Raw genomic sequence first — 20765 nt, 5'->3', positions numbered from 1 at the left:
GATTATTCAATGAAGACGGCGAGGTCCTCACATATGATACCAATGTATTACTTGAAACCAACTTCAGATATGATTAAAAAAGCTTATAAATTATTAAAATTACCTAACACAGAAAAATGTGCACTAATATTTCACAAAGGGCTTATTTTAAAGACATACTTCTGAAAATTGCCTCAAGAAAAAAAATAAATAAATAAAAATGAAAATAGGAAGGAAAATATGTCTCTTCTATCGAACATAATACATTACATAAAACATCAAATTTGTTTTGCATTTAATTTATGTTAATATTTTCTTTTTACTTGGTTACTAATGGGTTATTTAGCATCGATGGAATTGGTGATAGCGAGATGAGGCAGAGGATTCGACATAGATTACCTGACATTTGCCTTATGACTCGTCGCCACTAATAAACACTTAACAACAACATGTTAATGCTAATTTCATTTAACACTTTGTCCACACTGTTAAACATGTTAAACTTTACTTTCCTTGCGTAGTCCACCATAAACAGTCTATGAGATTTTAATGTAGGTAGTATCTTGTTTTCCAACCTTGGATAATGGACTCATGAAGATTGTTTGGCTTTTGTAATTGCCTCTATTGCTTGTTACAATGCCTTGGAAAGGAAGAAATGAGAATGTGGGTGCGGCAATATCTTAGTAAAAGACACAATGCAGAAGACATTCCAAACGAGCTTAAAGCTGAAGATCGATTTGGATTCAAAAACTATCTGAGAATGTCAGAACACGATTTTAATAATGTAGTGCTGCAAAAAATATTTTTTGTCATATCGAAGGAAAACACACAATTAAGAGCAGCCATTTCACCTCATTTTAAAAAATTACAGCGAGATTGTCATAGGAGCTACGACATGATAAATGTTAAAGGAGCGGCTAATATCATGTTATTCTTTCCGAAGTTTTAAGAATGTTAATGTTAACATACGTCACCAAATACGACCATTACTGACATCAACATAGTATTAACGTTTAGCGTACCACAAGGATGCGAAAACTCTCTATTGTATTCTCGAGAACAGTTAAATAATAATTTCAGTTCTCTAAAACAGTCGGCCTTCTTTAGTTTGTGTCTGTATTATTTTGCAGCCATATCCCACTAATCAATTTTATTTTAACGGTATTTTCTTTCGTCCACTCCAGTACTTCGAACAACTTACAGCCAACACCAAGGATCGTATAAAAAAAATCAAGAGGTGCTCCTAGTTACGCGCCACAAAATCGAAAGTTTGTTGCTATAGAAACTGTACAAACTCTGCCGAATTGTACCGACATTGCACGAGCAAGTGAATTGACTTGACATGTTTTCCATTTCTGCTGGAAAACACGCCAACATGTTAAAAGTGTTAACTTCAACATACTCAGTTAACATGTTAAGTCAATTGAGACTTGAAATGTCCATACACATGTTAAATTCAACATGTTATATTTAACATGTTGGTGTTAAGTGTTTAATAGTGGAGACGAGGCTTTATAGTTAAGGATAATTTCAGGAAAAAACCCAACCAGGTAATCAGCCGAAGCAGGAATCGAACCCACACCCAAATGCAACTCTGTATCAGCAGGAAAATGCACTACTGCCTGAGTTACGCTGGTGGCTATATTAATGGCTGCACATTTTTTTACTTAATTGACAGTATATGTAAAAACAATTTCTGAAATAAATATTCTACCACAGGAGTACGTTACATGTACGACTCAACAAATAATCACCTGGAAGCCCGACAGCATGAGGTGTCCCTGCGTGAGGTGGCTCTCCTTGGTGGGGCGAGGCACCTTATCACTTGTCAACAATATTGCTGGAGACAGCAACAGCTGGAGCTGAGTCTCCTTGTAGCCCTTTTTCATCTCGAAGCCAAACCTCTCCAACAGAATGACTGGACAAGGAGGATCCCCTTCATTGCAGTTCTGTCGAGTAACAAACATGATCAGTTTCAATTTAAACACAGTCCTTAAAGTTAATTTCAACCTAAATTAGGGATCATGCCGCCACCATCACAGTTTGTCAGTTCTGACGTATTCTAAACATAAATAAAGCTAGACCTGAGAGGATAAAAAGAAAGGAGGGAGTACTTCAAGCCAAATATGCTTGAAATCGGTGCGACGGATATGACATCAAACTATACATTTCACACCCCATAATCCACCGCGAAATATCGCCAATTGCCAAATATTAAATTGCTACTATCGGTTTTGGTCATATGTAAACGAATTAGAATGGATCTGGAGGTAACAGGACTACTAGCAGATTAATATATCAATGTATATTTCACTATATATTTATTAAAAGTGTTATGGTTGTGACATGGACTGAACACTTCATTTCCACATTCTTTCTCTTATCAAGAAGGATGTTGGCATTCCTTCATATGTTAATGCATAGGGGGACATATCAACGGACATATTCTACAGTTGAGCCAAACAGAATATTAGCTTATTTATAAAAAAAATAACTCCTGCTGAACATGACTACACTTTTGAAATATTCACAACAACACGAAACAATTTGTAATCGTAATAATATGAACAAAACAGCTGATAAACACACCGGAAAAAGAGATGAGCTATGGGTAATTTGGCGGCCATACCAGTACACCTTTTTGGTTCCACCGTTTCAAGCTTATGGTCCGGGGTTGAGCTAGACATAAAAACCAAGTTACAAACAAGCATGTCAATAATGGATCTATCTTGTGAAGGGTCGTTTCCAAGGAGTTGGGATTGGGAATATCTTCCTCAATTCACTATAGTCCCGTCGCTCTAATTTCCAGCAGCCAATCGCGTTGCAGGTCGGCTACATTTAAACGTGTGCGTCTTGTGATTCGCTGGGGAAGAAGTTATTCATTTCTTAAGGCTCGATAAATATTTAATATAATCTCCCGCCATTTTGACTCTTTCATTGGCGTTCGTAGAAAGCACACAAAGACGTTATTTGCCGCTCAATTATTTGCTGAATTACAGTGCGTTTCATTTATTATCATAGGAGCTACGACATGATAATGTTTAATAGTGTGGCAAATAGATTCCTCGTATGGTAGCTCGGCAACGAAAGAATAAAAATGGCGAACGATACTACCTACCTAGACTTTATAGAGCTTTCATTTCCTAAGAAGTAAGCAAAGAGGAGGAGTCACGCCGGGAATAACAGCATCGCAACTATAGATGGCAGCATATTCTCAATTTTTGTCATTATTCAACCCCTTGTCACATTTCACCCACTCTACTTTACATACTACATACGTTTTGCTTCCTTTAAATTTTCTTATAAATTTCAACAATCATTTTATCTTATCTGTAGAGATTAGAGACCCACGAATTTCACACAACACAATGGTGTAATTTGTTTTCATTTTGTCAATTCTTGCATTATTTCTTTAAGCTTCTTCCTACAATATATATTATTTTAATGTACATATGATATTTCCATGCAGATATTCTGCGTCATCATACAATGAAAGAGTAATGGAACGGAGAAAAATTCTCTCCGGCGTCGGGATTTGAACCCGGGTTTTCAGCTCTGCGTGCTGATGCTTTATCCACTAAGCCACACCAGATACCCACTCAGGCATCGGACAGAATCGTCTCAGATTAAGTTCCAACTCTTGGGTTCCCTCTAGTGGCCGCCCTCTGCGCTACATCATAGATGTCTATGAACGCAATACTGAAGTCCACACATGTGCTGAGGTGCACTCGTTATGAGTGACTAGTTGGCCGGGATCCGACGGAATAAGCGCCGTCTTAAATCACGAAGTGATTTACGCATATCATATATATTATTCTTCCTACAAGCCCCGCCACCCATCCTGCCACAAAAAAAGCAGTGCACTTGCTTACACGTGACAGTTGGCAACTGTTTCTCGGAAATGCCTATCTATGGACCAGTGGAACTACAGTCTGCTCTCTCACACAAGCGATAAGAACTGTCACCACTAAAAAACTGTACTGTAACTACCACACATAAACAATGATGTGTCATTTAGGAGTGCCTTGTAAGTTATCATAACGCTGATTCAGGAAGCAATTATAATTTCATGAACATCAGCTGCCTCTGTTTTCGTTTCAAATCATAAACATGTCTCTAGGAAGTGCATGTTGTTTTTCAATGGCCAGGGCTCCTTATCAATCTTACTATAAATATTTCAGAAGTAGTCTGTTCTTTCAAAACAGGAGGGATCCTTTTGTCAGAAACAATGCAGCTTGTTCGTGATGTCTTAGTGGATTTACAGCACATGTGTTACAAGAAAAATACAGAAATGTGTTTGAAAAAAATAGTGGGTTTTCCACTATGCGTAAGATCTCGTATGTGTTGGACGGCCAGCAAGAAAAGGATATTGAGGTGAGTGTGAGTGACATGCACTGTTATAAATCTGCCAGACTGATTTCTTGTGACATAGAGCGCTCTTTTTCCCTAGTACAAGGCAGTGTTCAGCGATAATCGTCAGTCATTTGTGATGGACAACTTGAGAATGAATCTCGTAATACTTCAGCAGTTGACGGAACAGCATAATTTATACTCGAGAGTACTGTATATTGTTTATCATCATAATCATCATCCTTCACGAATTAGGCCTCTGTAGACCTGTTTCGGCCCCATCTAGCAGTCTTCTAAAAGGTCTTCCTGGTCGACAATGTCCTCTAGGTTTATACTGTATCATAATTTTTGGGATTCTTGAATTTTCCATTCTTTTTACATGATCTAGCCAATTTAATTTAATTTTTCTTCTACTGACTCTACTTCTAATTGTTCTAAAATTTCTTCATTCCTTTTTCGGTCTAAAAGAGTATATCCTGCTGTCCTCCTGAAAAATTTCATTTCCGTTGCTTTGATTCTGTTCATGTCTTTTTTTCTTTAATGTCCAAATCTCGCTTCCGTATAAAAGGGAGGGTAATGCTAGTGTACTATATATTTTTATTCTTGTAGATTTTTGTACTAATTTAGCTTTTAATGTATTGTTTATTATTCCTAGAATTTGTGTAAATTTGGTAATTTTCTTGTTCACATCTTTTTCATTTTGATAAGATATTTCACAACCCAGATAATTGCAATTTTGTACTTGTTCAAGGCATTGGTTTTGTGTATTATCTTACTTCTGACTGAGTCGTGTCCTAAAAATGCCATTACTTTTGATTTTTGTGCTGAAATTTCCATCCCAAAATCTTTTAATATTTTATTTAATGTATATAATCCTCTTTGTAAATTATCCTCTGAATTGGAAATTATGACTTGATCATCGGCATAGAGTAAGGTATTTAATGTTAGAGCACTGGTTATTTTGATTCCTGATGTGTGATTTGGTTCCATTTTAAAATAATTTCATTTATATAAATATTAAATAAAGTTGGTGATAGTGGACAACCTTGTCATACTCCATTATTAACTAATTTTCTTTCGGATATACAGTTATTTATTATATTGTTTATATTCACAAAAAATAATTAGAGCATTATTAAATATTTTCCTTTTTGTCACATATTTTCCACATTTTTCGTACCTAAAAATCCGAGCCCTAATTATATAATACTGGGTGTTCAGTTCAAAATGTGTCTTGGCTCGCTGTATGCCGTCATGTGGCTAGCTGATGAGCCTAGAGAATTCAATCTTCCTACACTTCCGCAGCTCAGGTGTATAATCTAAGAGGCAGAGAAGTTGGCTAGCAAGTACGGCGTTCATTCTGAAGAGTACGTGCCGATACGTACGGTAACGCCGGTAGTGGCAGGAATGTGAACTGTTTGGAAATACGTACTGTCGGGATATGGGGAGAGGGTTAAGAAGATTACTTACGTATTTGTTGACATTAACTTCGACGGTCAACATGGACACGGAGCATTTGATTTGTGTTGTGGAATGTTACCGTACGCAACCGATGATAACAAATACCCTGCGTACGACTTGCCAGCGCAAAACACAGTTCGAAAAAGGTTATGGTAGCACACAGACCGTACAGACCGCCATCTGTTGCTACGACGTTCAAGTTATACCGTACACGTTCTCAAGTTCAGATTGAAGAATGCCTTAAATAATAGGCAACTTCTCTAACATATAAGCTGAAACTCGCTTCAAATTGGTGACCCAACAACAGTGACGTCATGACACACTTTGAAATGAACACCCAGTAGTTCTATACATTTCAGATTGCCTAATTCAGTTGGTTTGTTACTGCATGGCCTATTCAATAAAACAAACTCTCACACCAGCCAAATTTCAGTAAGTCCAATTACTGCTGTAACCCTTTAAATCAGTATTTCTAATAAACGAAGAAGTGACTCACCTTGACAAGGTGAGCCTGTATGTCGTGCATGGTGATGGACACAGTCACCTCGAAGGGTCGGTACTGTCTCGGGTCAAACTCTTTTGGTTTGAGGAGATCTGCATCATCAGCCGCTCCTGTGCTAGTTGATACATCGACCGCCCTATCACCCCCACTCGCAGGTGCCGCCGCAGCAGCCGTGGGGTCAACTGAGGTGCTGGATGCTGCACGGCTCTGATGCATATCAGTGAAGGCCTGGTCCTCGCCAAATATGTTTTCCTGGTAACAAATATCAAGAAATATAAGGTTACATAAACTAATTAAACAATGCAACAGCCTAACTTAGCATAATTTGTGGATATGACCATTTAACAGAGTATACATTTAATAAATTTTATTGTCCACCACTGTGGAGTAATAGTTAGCATGCCTGACTGTGAAACGAGTGGGCTTGGATTTGAAACTTGGTTGGGACAAGTTATCTGGTTCAGGTTCTTCCGGAGTTTCCCTCAACCCATTAAGAGCAAATGCTGGATAATTTTCGGCGCTGGACCCCAGACTCATTTCGCTGGCATTATCATCTTCAACTCATTCAGATGCTAGATGACCTCAGCAGTTGATAAAGCGTCGTAAAATAACGAATTAAAAAAAATTGTTGTCATTTCTGCTGGATGATGTGTCAGTACATTTCTCCTAGATAACTAACATTTGCACAATCTCGAGTATGCAGTCACGTGTCCAACAGTAGCGGCCGGTAATCGAAATCCTCGGTGAGGCCAGATGCAACTAGTTTAAGTGCCTCCGATAGAAATGTTTGTTTATGATAATAATTATTGTTATTATATTATTAATATCATTTTACTGTATTATTATTATTATTATTATTATATTATTATTACTATTAATGAAAAATAATAATTTCACTCACCAAATAAGCTGTTATGCTCTGAGTTTCAGTGATTGTTTCAGTGTGATGAAGCAACCCATATTATGTGTTGAAATTCCCCTTTTTTGCTTTTCTTTTTATTTTTTTCCTTTGACAGCAACAAACAAGGCCAAGAGAAATTTATTTTGCATCACATCACCACTTAACCATTTATGTTGCCCATACGAGGATGCAATAGAAACTTGCGTTTTAAGATTATCTGTCAGAAAAATTATCAGCGATGTCGTAGGTATCTCGGTAGTCTCTCTCTTTATTTAACACTTCCTTTCTTTAAGTATTATTTCTTCTCGAAAAAGGACATTCTAACAATGAATTAACTGCTCCAGCATTATTTCTCTCATTTGTTTCTCTTTATATTTTCCCAATTCACTACTGTACTTCGAAATCAATAGTAGAACACCCTCGCTTATGTCATAAACTAAGACATAAGGAGAGAGAATAGAGTGGGTCTCTGCCTGCCAAAGAGGAAGACAAGTCACCACTGTTATTCCCACCCCACTCTACCCTTGAGGCCGGCCCATGGATGGGAGAAGTGAACCCTGACCAGGCCAGACGAATTGTGCCTCAGCTACAACGTTTTAAGCGCAAACTCAAAGCCCGCGAAAGGACATGAAATGCATAAGCCAGACCCGGCACGAGCGATCCCGGCCTCAGGAATAGATTTTACTGCAAAACAGGTCTATATACATCACAAAGTTTTCAAATGCTTCTACAGCGATATATGCTTCATTCAAATAACTAATATATTATATAAAAACACAAAATTTGATTTCAGTTAAGCCAAGTGACTGAGGCCCGGCCTCACTTGCCTCAGTCAATCAGCCGCCACTGGTGTCCAAAGTGTTTCGTAAAGTTGTGAATCAAAGTTGTGAGGTCAGGACTTGAAGGATTCGCAGTCCTCACAATTGATTTTATTAAAAGAGTTGAATCATAGAATCATAGCTATCAGTGAAATTCGTTGACTGTTTGCAGCTAGAGTGGAGATTTTATTTTACATAAAATGGCTAAAAAAAAGAAGAGTGAAACGACTATGAAAACAGTAAACAAGCCTATATATGTTTATATGTGGCCAGGTCTTTATTTTCAGAATGAATCGTCACTATAACATGGGTTTAAATGATTCAATAGTTGTTTCTATAACCATCGCAATTTTGTAGAATGAATGAATGATGAAAATCAAAGTTCTACTACGTAGTAATATACCAACCTTCAAATGCATGAAATTTCTAATCCAAGCACCATACACCAGGAGAACTGACGGTCCTATTTCCAGTTCTAAAGTCACTTTATCTGGTGGAAGAGTCGTTGGATCAAATTTTTGTGAACCATCCTGCAAAAAACACAGAAGACATTCTACAATGCAAAGAAATGTTTCAAATGTAACAGTTATTAATAGAAAGAATAAAACAATATCCAAAACAAATAAAATAAAGCTCAACTAATTTTTAAGTTGCTAATCATCAACTTAAATAATGTACTATAAGTTGTTTTCAAAGTCAAGAAAGATACTAAGAAATTAAAGTGACGAACAAACAGACTCCAGAAAAAGAGAGAAAGAAAATACTAAATCATCACGATTTAAGCCTTAGTTCGTAACATCTGTAAGATAGATACTAACAGTAACATCCGTCTGTTTCTATATTTATTTTTAAAACTATCACTACATTTTATTACGTAATATACAAGACAATTTGTTAATATTTCGTTTCTTTAATGATTTAGTGGCATTATTATAAAAATGGGGAACAGACTGTATTTATTACAACAAAGAGGAAAACATTTAAATATTTAAACTAAAATTTAAAATATTAACCTACAATAATTGATCACAAAAACAATGTTTACAAGTGTTAGCTGCAATTTTTCCACCATCTGCAGGAATATATGAATCATCTGATCTCTAATTTTCATCACTGTCCTCAGAGACAGGCTGTTGTAATGACATTTGAAATATCTTTTTACTCCTCTGAAACACATCCATCGGTATACTAGCTGCCATCTGAATGAAAGAAAGTATAATTTAAATAATTTACATCTATATATTTATAAAATATAGTTACCTCAACAATAATACTATACTGCAAAGCGATAGACAAAACTTACACTCACAGTAATATCCATCTGCAAGATGGAGATTTACTTTTACGCAACAATGCTGTTAAAATGTGCAGGTGCGCAACGCACGTGTCTACAGATTCAAGATTAACTCTCTACTGACACATAACTAGACTACACGGCAGTTCGGAAGGCGATCGGCTGCTATATGCGCCGTAGCATTTCTGGCATGTGACGTCACAAACTTGTACAGTAGAACCAATCGGAATCAGTCTATAACAAGTACTTCCCGAGTTCGTTTGTTCACATGTGAGTACATTGAATAAGTAAAACTAACATTTACTGTGTGTGTGTGTGTGTGTGTGTGTGTGTGTGTAAGATAAATAAATGGAAGGAGAGACTGTAAAAAGACAAGTATTGCACAGACAGGCGCGGAAAATAGTGTTTAACGTGTATAATTATTTTAAAAACGTTGACGAGCAGAACGCTGCCGGCCATTTTGATGCTGGCTGCAACATTGCCAATGTACAAGAAACGACTGCAGAAGCATGTGTTGTGGGATTGAGAACTGTGCAAAGAATATTGTTAGTGAAGGAAAGAGGGTTTGTTTGGTGTCATGCTTACAGTAATCAACGGCTAAGGTCATTATTGTCTTTTGATAATTTAAATTCTCTCCTGCGCTATTTGTATTGCACGTGCGCGTGAAGTATGATGTGGCAATATTGTACGCTGCCTTGCTCTCTCTATTTGTCTCCCTTGACGCAACGCTAGCAGACTACCGCCTTCCGAATTGCCGTCGACTCTAACTTCGCGACAATATGAATTAATTAGTAGTGACACTAGTGAGAAAAGTGTGAACCATATCCACCTGAGAAATGGATTTACCAACTAAGGATTAATCAATAATGGAAAATCTACCTTCTGATGTAGAAAAATATCGACAGTGACCAAAAACAGAATAAAGGAAGTGCTTCATTATATAGAAAACCAAATGCAGGGAAAAGTAAATAAGAAAAAGAAATAAAAGTACAAATATAAATACAAAAAATAGAAATGCAAATAAGGAGGGGAAAAAATACGAGTACAAAGACAAGATCACAATAAGTACAAAAAGTATCTTGAAGCTAACCTGACTCCAATGAATACCAGGGGACTTCCTGCACCGTGGTATCCTCATGGGAGACAGCAAGATCTCTTCTTTCTCGGGTGTTGTGATGTCAGCTTGGGGTGGAGGCCCCAGAGGAGGCATAGGATGATATATGTAATTGATACACAGAGCAACTATAGGAACGGACCAGCAATCCACCCAGCCATTGCTGCAACAATCAATAAATATAATATTCACAAAATTATTTTAAGTATAGACCCAGAAACAAAATTTGGGCATATGCAATATAACTGAAACTTGGAAAATTCAGGTGGCCCAAATTTTGTTTCTGGGTCTGTACATAATACTTACATAAAATACATTTTTGTGGTATGGAAGTTTATTCTCTCAATTACTGTTCACTTTATAATTACACAATAGTACCATCAAACTACACCTAAACATTTTTATTCATGTACCGTCCTCAACACTCTAAACCATTAATGTGGCAAATCAATAAATATTTCCGATTATTCGTGTTCTTCGTTTATTTGTGCCATTTTATCTGGTGATTAGCACTAATAATCAATAGTTTGCTGTACTAATATATTATTTTAATGTACCGAAGTACATGTGATATTTCCATGCAGATATTCTGCGTCATCATACGATGAAAGAGTAATGGAACAGAGAAAAATTCTCTCTGGCACCTGGATTTGAACCCGGGTTTTCAGCTCTACGTGCCGATGCTTTATCCACTAAGCCACACCAGATACCCATCTCGGTGTCGGACAGAATCATCTCAGTTTAAGTTCCAACTCTTGAGTTCCCTCTAGTGGCTGCCCTCTGCACTACGTCAAAGATGTCTATGAACGTAGGATCGAAGTCCACACATGTGCTGAGGTGCACTCGTTATGAGTGAGTGATTTAAGATGGCGCTTATTCCGTCGGATCCCGGCCAACTAGTCACTCATAATGAGTGCACCTCAGCACATGTGTGGACTTCAATCCTACATTCATAGACATCTATGACGTAGTGCAGAGGGCGGCCACTAGAGGGAACCCAAGAGTTGGAACTTAAACTGAGACGATTCTGTCTGACACCGAGATGAGTATCCAGTGTGGCTTAGTGGATAAAGCATCAGCACGTAGAGCTGAAATACCCGGGTTCAAATTCCGGTGCCGGAGAGAATTTTTCTCCGTTCCATTACTCTTTCATTCCTGTACTAAGTTATGCAGTTGAAACATGGGTATTGACAATGAAGGACAAAAGTAGACTGCAAGCAGCAGAGATGAAAATATTGATGGAAAGACTAGAAGGGACAGAATTAGAAACACAGAGATTAGAGAACGAATTGGAGTTGGACCATTGCAAGAGTACATTGAACAAAGGAGTTTACAATGGTTCGGACATGTTAGAAGGATGGCACCAGAGAGCTTACCAAGAAGAGCATTGGAGATGGGAATGGAGAATATGAAGAGGACAATAGGAAGACCAAGAAAGAAGTGGTTGTACCAGACAAGGGAGAACTTAAATGCAAGAGGAATGGAATGGACAACAGTAATGAGTGAAAAATCTTGGAAGACAGAGATGTCAAGTCAGACGACCTATATAAACGGGAACATCCAATTGAGGAAGAGAAGATAGGACGTTAGAGAAAGAAATTAAATTATTACTTTGCCTGAAATCAACCTGCATAGTTTGTATAAACCTCACTGCATACAGCACGCATGAAACACAAAAATAGGTTACCTTCTCTGGCAAACATTCCTCCACTTCCTGGTACCATCATTTCGCTGACGTAAGTTACCATCACGTCCAAGAAGTTTAGCATTTGCATCCAGAGCTAACAGTATACTACGGCTTGTACAAATTTCTGGCAGATAAAGTGCTAGGTCAACGCTTTCACCCTGAAAATTACACAGAAACATTCAGCAAGATTCAAGACTGTTATAACACTGGCAATACAATATTTAAGTTTATCTCCACCAAATAAAGAAGTAACTGTCTTCAAATAAGACTAACTTCAGCACTTAGCACAGATTATTTTATATACTGACACAAAACTGAAACAAGCAATCCCAACCATTTAAGTTTATACAGGTGCCTATGAAAAATTTACACATATTTCCATATGCTTCAACTGATTTTTGCAATGTTTTCTATATACAGCAGAATCCTGATTATCCTTTTTAATGAAAGGGTTGACGTAAATGGTTAATCGCAAAGATCGAACAATGTTTAATCCCTATCAGAAATAAAACATTTTCCCCTACCTCCTCAAACTTACTCTCTGCATGCCAGCTCACCATAGAGAAATAATTCTCATTTTTTATATTTTTATTGTTTATTTACATTAATTTATAATTGTAATTTTTTAAGTTTTACAATGAACAAATATCATTGTGCTCGAACACTTAAATCAATTTATTAACAATTGAAAAGTGACTCTTCTTTATTCAGTTATCTAATGATTAAGGTGTGCTTAGAAAAGTTTTCCATCTTGTACAAAAATGTAATTCGAACCCTGTACTCTGTCGTGCTAAGGAGAAAGGCAGTAACATCATGAACTTTATAACTAAGAAAATCGCGTTCAAAATTAATACATTTCCCATTACTCTCTCCTTTCTGAATGGAGTTCAAATTAATAATATAGTTCTAAAAAAGAAAGAAAATTCATTTATGGCATCGAAAATTGGAAATTTTTTTCAAATAATTTGATTACAGCATATACTGCCATTTTACGAAGCATATGCGGACTTCAACTTTGATTGTTGAAGCAGTAGTGGAAGTAACTGTCTTTTTTCTGTTCTATGGAGTAGATGCTGACTTTTTCCTTTGTTTGCTATTAGAAATAAATACACTTTAACAGATGGTTTTGGATTTCAATTTTATTATAGCAAAATTAAATTACTGAATTCACAGAGAAGAACACAAATCAATTTAGCACGAAACGCACTGCCAACCGAAAATGCACAATATTCCCAAATACATATTAATTGAGGAGATCAACGTTAAAATAGTAAAAAAAAGAAGAATATATATATATATATATATATATATATTTACAAGTGTTATTTTTTTTTTAATAAAAAGGTAATATGCTTCAAAATATACAACATATTTAATATACGAGGGAGAGTCAAAAAGTAACCTTAATAATTGTTTTATTAATTGAATATGTACAATAAGACTACAAACACTTCATCACTTTTCAACAGGAACACTTTTATTGAACGCAGTAAGGACTATGTTGAAAATTTATGAAGTGTTTGTAGTCTTATTGTACATATTGAATTAATAAAACAATTATTAAGGTTACTTTTTGACTCTCCCTCGTACATCAAAATATGTAAAAAAAATTAACTTAAAACTGCGAAATATGAATCTTTTTAGTGTGACTTCCCGACTTTTGTTTTGCTCTTAGCTACATATTTTCATTGATGGATCTCTACTGTCCACCCAAAATGGAGCAGGTGCTGGTGCTATGTCAACTTCTCTCGTTTTATAAATCCTAGGTTATGGAGCTACAAATTTTGATGAAGAAGTTAAAGTCATATATTCAACACTTCAAAATCTGTTATTTTCAACAACCTGTTATATTCAGTGATGCTAAAGCAGCTATGACTGCTATAAGAACCAATCTAAAAAAATATAACTGACTGTTGGAAAATTATACACCATCTGAGGAAGCTTAACAAAAGGTTGGTTTTTCAATGGATACCGGCACACTGTAGATTATCTGGTAATGAAGCTGCTGACCGTCTTGCTAAGAAGGGAAGTAAAATCTTACAAAACCCTACGTCAACTTCAAAAGATTAATCAACTCGAAATATCAAGATATAATATCACACCATTTCCACGAAATTTCAAATAATAAAAGATGGGATTGTCTCAATGTACAACAAAACATAATTCCTGAGTATCCAAGGAAAAGTGAAGTTGCATCCTTTCGATTACTCACAGGGTATGACTGTTTGTCAAAACACTTGGACAAAACTGGAATTATTTCTTCATCACTTTATCAATTGTGCAGTTTTCAAGAAGAAATTGATCAGAATAATCATATCTAGCTCTTTCTTCTAAACCCACTGTGTATGAAAAATATAGGGTTATTCAAAAAGAAGGAGCAGATTTCAGATATTTATTTCTTCCAGACTACAAAAGATAGAAACACAATTACAACATTCCTGGACAGACGAAAGTTTAAATTTTGAACAGTCCGGGTAGAAGTTCCAATCACAGCTGCATTGGCGCTGTTGCTTGTCATGTGCGGCAACATTGGCGCTGTTGCTTGTCATGCGCGGCAATATTGGCGCTGTTGATTGTCTGTAGTAAAATGGCGACACAACAGGAAAAAGCATTTTGTGTGCTGCAATTAGCAAAACTAGAGTTCATTATTGAAGTTCAACGTGCTTTTCGCCGTCAGCTTAATAAACAACCGCCTCGTCATAAGTAGATTTACCAGTGGCATCGAAAATTCGTACAAGATGGTTGCATCTGCAAACAGAAAAGCACGGGAGGTCCACGCACATCGAATGAAAATGTCGAGCGTATTCGTACAGTTTACGAAAGGAGCCCAAAAAAATCCAAAACACGAGCAAGCAGAGAACTGAACATTCCTCAACCAACAGTATGGAGCGTTCTGAAACACCGTCTGCACATGAAGCCATACAAACTGCAGTTCTTGCAAGCATTGCATACTGACGACCACAACAAATGGTACGAATTTTGCATTAGCATGCTAGATGATATGGAAGAAGAAAATTTTTCTGAATGATTAATCTTTTCCGATGAATCCACTTTTCATCTTTCCAGTAAAGTTAATCGCCATAACGTTAGAATTTGGGCAAGTGAAAATCCTATGTCAGTTATTGAACATGAAAGAGATTCACCGAAGATTAACCATTCCAGGACATTGGATTGGAAGAGGAGGAGGAGAAGATCAACTTCAATGCCGGTGGCCTCCCAGGTCTCCAGACCTCACTCCTTGTGATTTGTATCTGTGGAGTTACGTAAAAGACCGTGTTTTTATCCCCCCTATGCCTGACATTGGCCTTAACACTCTGTGGAGTAACGGTCAGCGCGTCTGGCTGCGAAACCAGGTGGCCCGGGTTCGAATCCCGGTCGGGGCAAGTTACCTGGTTGAGGTTTTTTCCGGGTTTTCCCTCAACCCAATACGAGCAAATGCTGGGTAACTTTCGGTGCTGGACCCCGGACTCATTTCACCGGCATTATCACCTTCATATCATTCAGACGCTAAATAACCTAGATGTTGATACAGCGTCGTAAAATAACCCAATAAAATAAAAAATAAATAAATAAACACTGCAATCAACAGTGCCAATGCGGCCGCACATGACAAGCAACAGCACCAATGCGGCCGTGATTGGAACTTCTACCCGGACTGTTCAAAATTTAAACTTTCGTCTGTCCAGGAACGTTGGAATTGTTTCTACCATTTGTAGTTTGGAAGAAATAAATATCTGAAATCTGCTCCTTCTTTTTGAATAGCCCTGTACTGGAGAGCAAGACAAATGGCTTTATTGCCAAAGACTCAGCATTAGTTAACAACAACATATAGAGGAATAGAATATGTAATTACATAAAATCCAGGCTGTAACCATTGCTTTACAAAATATAAGAAATATTACTTTGCGTATTTTATTTTCAGTGCACCCTGAAGTCACTTACCTGTATCCAGAACCTCAGAGGAATTGTAGAGGGCAAGAAGTCACAGAACGGCAGGTCGAAGGACAAGTCAAACAAGTCACCACAGAAGGCCATGTGGGCGTTCTCCTGGTTCTGCGACGAGCAGTCGATCCAGTTGTACTCGTTACACAGTGTGATGAGCTCGAACTCCTTCATCAGCAGCGTGATCATCCACGTGTACGGCACGAAGTGCAGCAGGTCTGGCCGCGACTTGCTCGCCCAGTCGTTCACCAGGTCTGAAGCACCATCATACCATTCATTTCACATGGAGTACACATGAGTAAAGTTCCACTCCTTTCGTAGAGTAATTACTTTTCTGTCTTAAGGTACGGTCACACGTCGCTACTTTTGCAGCGATGCATTACAAAAAACTGCGCAACTCTAGTACTGCGACGTGTGAACAATGGTGCAACCCGAAAAGTAGTGGCTGCCGAACCTGCTGCCCGCTACTTTTCCATGCTGTGCGCAGCTTAGAAGTAGCGACGTGTGAACAGGGTTCTCAGGGTTGCAGCCGCAGCATTTTTGATATCGGTTTTGTTGAAACTTTTGCTGCGGTTGCGACCAGTGTTACCACCCAAATGTGCCAATGATACTTTTATTGTTTGGATGTATTTAATGTTAGATGTGATGAAAATAAATTATTTGTAACAGTTATTAAATGCACAACACAGTCTGAGCATATTTGCTGACGATATAATTCACTTTTTTAATTTTCTGTAGCATAGTTTCAAACAGGATGGTTGCCAACATTGATTACGTGAATATGCTATTGGTTATCATTTAAGTATATAGGCGTTTTTAAAAGCTTTATAGTAAAAATAATGTCAATTTCTGAATACTAGTTAGGACAGAAAAGCAAATAATAGATAAATAAGCTTTCGCATGAGTTTATTAATAACGCGAACATAACCACAAAATGTATATTGAGAAGTCAACACGGAGATGAAAAACCTGCAGCATGACTGCGGCTGCAAAAGTAGTGCCTTGTGTGTGAACAGGCTCGCAACCTCCAGTTGCAACTTTTGCTGCACTCGGGTTGCACAGCACGAAAAGTAGTGTGCAGCGCGCTACTTTTGGCTTACGTATGAACACGACACGCAACTTTTGCAGCTGCAGTACAAAAGTTGCGCAGCAAAAGTAGCGACAACATAATTAAATTTCAGTAGACATTTTGTTCAGTACACCATTATGTACTGTCTATACAGTGAAAACTCTCATTTATGGACATTGAAGGGACGTAACAATATGGAGGTGTTCTTTATTGGGAGGGAGGTTCCCCAATCTAACAGCAAATTTATAATATGCATTATGTATCCCTTCATGCTTTAAATGAAATGTATTACTGTAGTTTCACTCTAAATACAGTCTACTGTACTACAGTAAATTCTTTGCAACTTTGAACTACAGTACATAAGACCGAAAAAGAAAAATACAGTACTGTACCATGCAATTTTATTCTGGGTCTACAGTTATCCAGTACTGAAATTTACAGTTTTCAACTTAACCTTTACGTTCAGGTGCCATGTCTCTCGAAACAGAACAACTGATTGAAGTGAAGAGAATAATCCTACTAACCCTATCGTGTGTCAAATACAAATTCACGATTGCGGAAACCTGGACCCATCAGACTAGTTAAATTTTATGATTTTGTTTATCCACCCGCTTCCAGCTAACAAGGGGTAGCCTGCTGGGCTAGTGATAGCCTACGAGACCCTTATTGTCTTCTTTCATGTTAAGGAATTTCTGTACAGTTCTCAAAACTAATTTTTCCATTTTTGTAACACATTAGGTCTTGAAAACCAAGTTCTGTCCACAGTCAGAAGGTAAAGCAAGCTTTAGGACTGTAAAAACAGCTGTCCGTGTCCGTGTCTGAGAGTGTCTGTAAATGAGAGTTAAATTTATCATTATTTCTATATTATTTGAGTTGGGACACAAAAATCTGTCCATATATGAGGAGTGTCCGTATTTTGGAGATGTCTGTAAGGAGAGGTTTCACTGTATAATTTTGGCAGTTTATATAGTTTACACCCTGTATAATACAAATAACTGTGAAGTAAAAACAAATACAGTAATTACTGGTACAATTGGAAATTAAACTAGCAAACAAGATGATAAAAATTAAGAAAATAAGAAATTAAACTGGATCAATCAAATGAACCACACAGAAAAAAAAATAAACTGGCAAAATAAAAGATTGGACATCTATGGAGAAGAGGAGTTTAAGATTCACTTAAGAAATGGAAGGACATAGTATAAATGAATGCAAATTTGAAGCCATGCTAGAAGAAGAGGATGACGAAGACAATGAGGAGAAAAATGGGGTCGAGGAGAAAGAGATGGATGAGTAGGAGACAGTAAGCAAAAGAAGAACAATTCTCAATACAGAAACAACTCTCTCCTGCAGTAAATGTTTAGTACAAACACACAAATATTGGTTGCTTGACGGTTGTCAGCCCACTTTGAGGTCTGTGGATATAGAGGGAAAAATTGGATCAATGTCTCTGGTAGAGTCCCGGGTAGCTCAGTTGGTAGAGCGTTGGTACGTTTAACCAACGGTCCCAGGTTCGATGCCCGGCCCCGGAACAATTTTTCCCTCGAAATTATTAAAATCAACTTTACAGGAGTTATACCTGAAAGCTTGATTTGCATAATACACGTCACTGTTCGTTAACAGAAAACCACAATTTAAGTCACACAGAGTTAGTTAGTATGCACTCAATGTTGGTTGCTTGACGGTTGTCAGCCCATTTTGAGGTCTGTGGATATAGAGGGAAAAATTGGATCGGTATCTGGTAGAGTTACCGGGTAGGTCAGTTGGTAGAGTGTTGGTACATTTAACCAAAGGTCCCAGGTTCAATGCCCGGCCCTGGAACAATTTTTCCCTCGAAATTATTCATACAAATATTAAGTTAGAAAGTAATTGAATTAAATGACGCACCTTGAAAGAACCATTTGTGTGCATATATGAGGTTGACAGTGGCCTTACAGCCCGTGAGATTGAGGATCCACTCCTGGTGGTCATTCCACTTGATGGGGTAGTGGCACTTGACTGTGAACTCCAGGGTCTCACTCTCCACCAAAGAGCGGTACTGCAGGCTGGTGGTGGCCTCCAGATGCAGCAGCTGGCCAGTGATCTTCGTGGTGTAGCCGTCCTGCCCCACCACCCACGGCATGGTCACCTCCAAGTACGAGCCTGGCCCCACGTTCACATGAACGGCGTTGGTTTCCTGCACACAGTAAACAATTATCATAATAGAAAAGAACATGGCTCCGAAGACTGTGGTTCACACACTCTCCTAAATTCCTAAATGTTAGCAAACGTGAATTCTGTGATGTTTGGGTAAAGGGAGATAAGTCATAAAAATGAGTTCGGAGATAAATGAAAATTAAACTTGGAATCCTTATTACAAATAATTTTCTACAGAAATAAAACACATCAACTGCTAGTATTCTTTGGTTTTTGCACACCCACTTGTATAATTTAACTTGTATATTCATCTGGGGGACAAATTTCCACCTGGACAAAAAAAAAATGACTTATACCCCTTTACCCGAACACCAAGAATTATTTACAGAACATGAATGAAACTATCATTAGAATTATATTGAGATGTTCTGTATAGTTTCATGATAGATTGCAAGAAAACAATCCATTAGCAAGTTATTCTTTCTACAAACAGGTTTAAAAATGTTATAAGGTGAAGCGGGAGTGTAAATTTGGGGCAAGAGTAACCCATGCCATTAAACGCAAAGAGACAAGTATAGTGGCATCAAATATCGAATGTTCATGCTACTAGAAGATACTTCACATATATTCTTGAGTGAATACATTTTCGCACCACTTGAGCTGAGAAAGTGAGCAAATAAAGAACTACATATGTATGATCAAGCCACTACTGGGATCGTACAATCAAGGAGGCCATAGAGATTAAGCTGGAGAAAAACAGCTTTAACAGAGACGGTGGACTGCAGCTCAGTCAGGCATGGACACCGGCCTCGGACCAGCTTAGGCCCTCTTACAATCAATGTCACGAAGATCACGGACCGGGGATAGCAACCGATTCCAGCCGGCGGAACAGGACTTGTCGCCTGCCAAACTTCACACAAGAATCCTGGGAGGGGCGGAGCTTACGAGGAATGATAATTCCTGGCCCCGGATTGGCCGATCCGCCAACCCATCCCATATCACCTGAGACAGCCTAACATCTATATAACCCACGACTTTCTGTCCAGACACAACTTCCCTGAAGATGGCTGCAGAGATAGCAGTTGAAAGCTTGGAACATTCCAAAATTTTAACTCGGCTGATATCCCGCGAAAACATATTAAAGAACTACATAGTTTTAGGTTAATGTTCAAGTTGGTGCTTGTCTTCTTTTTTCATTTGTGTACTAAAGGTTTTTACTCCTAACATAAAACTGCTGAGGTAAGTAATTCCCAATTAACAATATAGGTATACGTAAAGTTTTTGGGCAATAAATTCATTGCTGTTATGAAAACTGTTATGAGTTACAGCTCATGCATTCTGTCAAGACACTTGCGATGTGCAGTATGGGAACAATGTTTCTGTGCAGGGGGTAAAAGTAGAAGGTAAGATCAGGCATGTGTCTACCGAGTTCAAGGCAAAAACTAACCCATTCCCCTATAATTCGTAAGTAGACTCATCCAATCTTGTGCATAGTTCTGTAGGAAGAGTGGG

The 20765-nt window shown here is 37.7% G+C and overlaps 1 protein-coding gene across 6 annotated transcripts in view; it reads right to left on the bottom strand.

Annotated features, from left to right (window-relative positions):
- The window catches only part of tweek (transmembrane protein KIAA1109 homolog tweek), a 278923-nt gene that overhangs the window by 229729 nt on the left and 28429 nt on the right, over nucleotides 1-20765 (bottom strand). For all 6 annotated transcript variants that reach the window (XM_069846680.1, XM_069846681.1, XM_069846682.1 and 3 more), the window contains exons 9-15: nucleotides 19005-19293; nucleotides 16049-16302; nucleotides 12107-12264; nucleotides 10396-10582; nucleotides 8419-8541; nucleotides 6287-6544; nucleotides 1734-1928 (exon numbers count right to left, since the gene is read on the bottom strand). In XM_069846680.1, the coding sequence (XP_069702781.1) occupies nucleotides 1734-1928; nucleotides 6287-6544; nucleotides 8419-8541; nucleotides 10396-10582; nucleotides 12107-12264; nucleotides 16049-16302; nucleotides 19005-19293 (1464 nt within the window). The remainder of the gene's footprint in view (nucleotides 1-1733; nucleotides 1929-6286; nucleotides 6545-8418; nucleotides 8542-10395; nucleotides 10583-12106; nucleotides 12265-16048; nucleotides 16303-19004; nucleotides 19294-20765) is intronic.

This window comes from Periplaneta americana, chromosome 15 (genome assembly GCF_040183065.1).
Source record: "Periplaneta americana isolate PAMFEO1 chromosome 15, P.americana_PAMFEO1_priV1, whole genome shotgun sequence".
In the NCBI taxonomy this organism is placed as follows: domain Eukaryota; kingdom Metazoa; phylum Arthropoda; class Insecta; order Blattodea; family Blattidae; genus Periplaneta; species Periplaneta americana.
The sequence above is the reverse complement of the archived record's forward strand: the minus strand, read 5'-3'. Positions and strand labels throughout refer to the sequence as shown.